This window comes from Emiliania huxleyi (assembly GCF_000372725.1).
Source record: "Emiliania huxleyi CCMP1516 unplaced genomic scaffold EMIHUscaffold_6110, whole genome shotgun sequence".
Taxonomy (NCBI): Eukaryota; Haptophyta; order Isochrysidales; family Noelaerhabdaceae; genus Emiliania; species Emiliania huxleyi.
Genome location: NW_005197413.1, coordinates 1 through 1,490, shown reverse-complemented (window position 1 = coordinate 1,490; position 1,490 = coordinate 1). Strand labels below are relative to the sequence as shown.

General features: G+C 70.7%; 1 protein-coding gene across 1 annotated transcript; it reads left to right on the top strand.

The window, feature by feature from the left end:
• Positions 1-158: 158 nt before the first annotated feature.
• On the top strand, positions 159-1,379 carry EMIHUDRAFT_257383 (hypothetical protein; the record flags this gene model as incomplete). Its single annotated transcript, XM_005763885.1, has 3 exons — positions 159-190; positions 439-790; positions 1,164-1,379. Coding segments are annotated over 3 exons (600 nt in total), but the record flags the coding sequence as incomplete, so codon positions are not given.
• Positions 1,380-1,490: the final 111 nt, after the last annotated feature.

Below are 1,490 nucleotides of genomic sequence, written 5' to 3'. Positions count from 1 at the left end.
CGGGCTGGACGTGATCGCCTTTGACGTGAACTGCCCCGGCGACGGCTTGCTGCGGCTGCGAGTCCGGCGCGATCTGCCCCTACGCCCACCTCCTCGTCAACGGCGTGAGGTACTGCGGCACCTCGGGCCCGGCCGGGGTCGTGCCGTCGAATGGGACCATGACGTGGGTCTCTGACGGTTCGGTCACCAAGTCTGGCTGGAAGGCGCGCGCTCCTTTCTCTGCATCTCTTGCTCCCTGCACACTGCCCTCCTGAGCTCTCGCGCTCACCCAACCCCGGTCCCCCCCCCCCCCCCCTCCCTATTCCAGGTGTGCTGGGCTGCGCAGCCGCCGTCCCTGCCGCCGCCGTCCCTGCCGCCGCCGCCGTCCCTGCCGTCGCCGCCGTCCTTGCCGGCGCCGCCGTCCCTACCGCCATGCCCGTTCGGCGACGTTTGCGCCAGCGGTTTGTGCTTGATCACCGACGGCGGCTCGTGCGCCACCTCGCCCAACTTCCCGAACGACTACCCGAACCTCAAGGGCTGCACCCTCTACGGCCTGCCGCAGGCCGGGCTGGACGTGATCGCCTTTGACGTGGAGGTCCCGAACGGCGCAAACTGCATCTGGGACTACCTCGTCGTCGACGGCGTGAGGTACTGCGGCACCTCGGGCCCGGCCGGGGTCGTGCCGTCGGATGGGACCATGACGTGGGTCTCTGACGGTTCGGTCACCGAGTCTGGCTGGAAGGCGCGCTCTCCTTTCTCTCTTGCTCCCTGCACACTGCCCATCCTCAGCTCTCGCGCACAGCCAGCCCTGGTGTCCAGCCCCTACCCCCCACCCGCTCCTATAGGTCTGCTGGGCTGCGAGGCCTCCCTCCCCACCGCCGTCGCCACCGTCGCCGCCGTCGCTGCCGCCGCCGCCGTCCCTGCCGCCGCCGCCGTCCCTGCCGCCGTCGCCGCCGTCGCTGCCGCCGCCGCCGCCGTCGCTGCCGCCGCCGCCGTCGCTGCCGCCGCCGCCGTCCCTGCCGCCGTCGCCGCCGTCCCTGCCGTCGCCGCCGTCCCTGCCGCCGCCGCCGTCCCTACCGCCATGCCCGTTCGGCGACGTCTGCGCCACCGGCCCGTGTTTGATCACCGACGGCGGCTCGTGCGCCACCTCGCCCAACTTCCCGAACGACTACCCGAACCTCAAGAACTGCACCATCTACAACGTGCCGCCGGTCGAGCTGGACGTGATCGCCTTTGATGTGGAGTTTGACGTGGAGGGATGCGAGTACTACGGCTGCGAGTCCGGCGCGAACTGCCTCTGGGACTACCTCATCGTCAACGGCGTGAAGTACTGCGGCACCTCGGGCCCGGCCGGGGTCGTGCCGTCGAATGGGACCATGACGTGGGTCTCTGACGGGGAGGTCACCGAGTCAGGCTGGAAGGCGCGCGCTCCTTTCTCTCTCTTGCTCCCTGCACACTGCCCTCCTGAGCTCTCGCGCTCACCCAACCCCGGTCCCCCCCCCCCCACAACA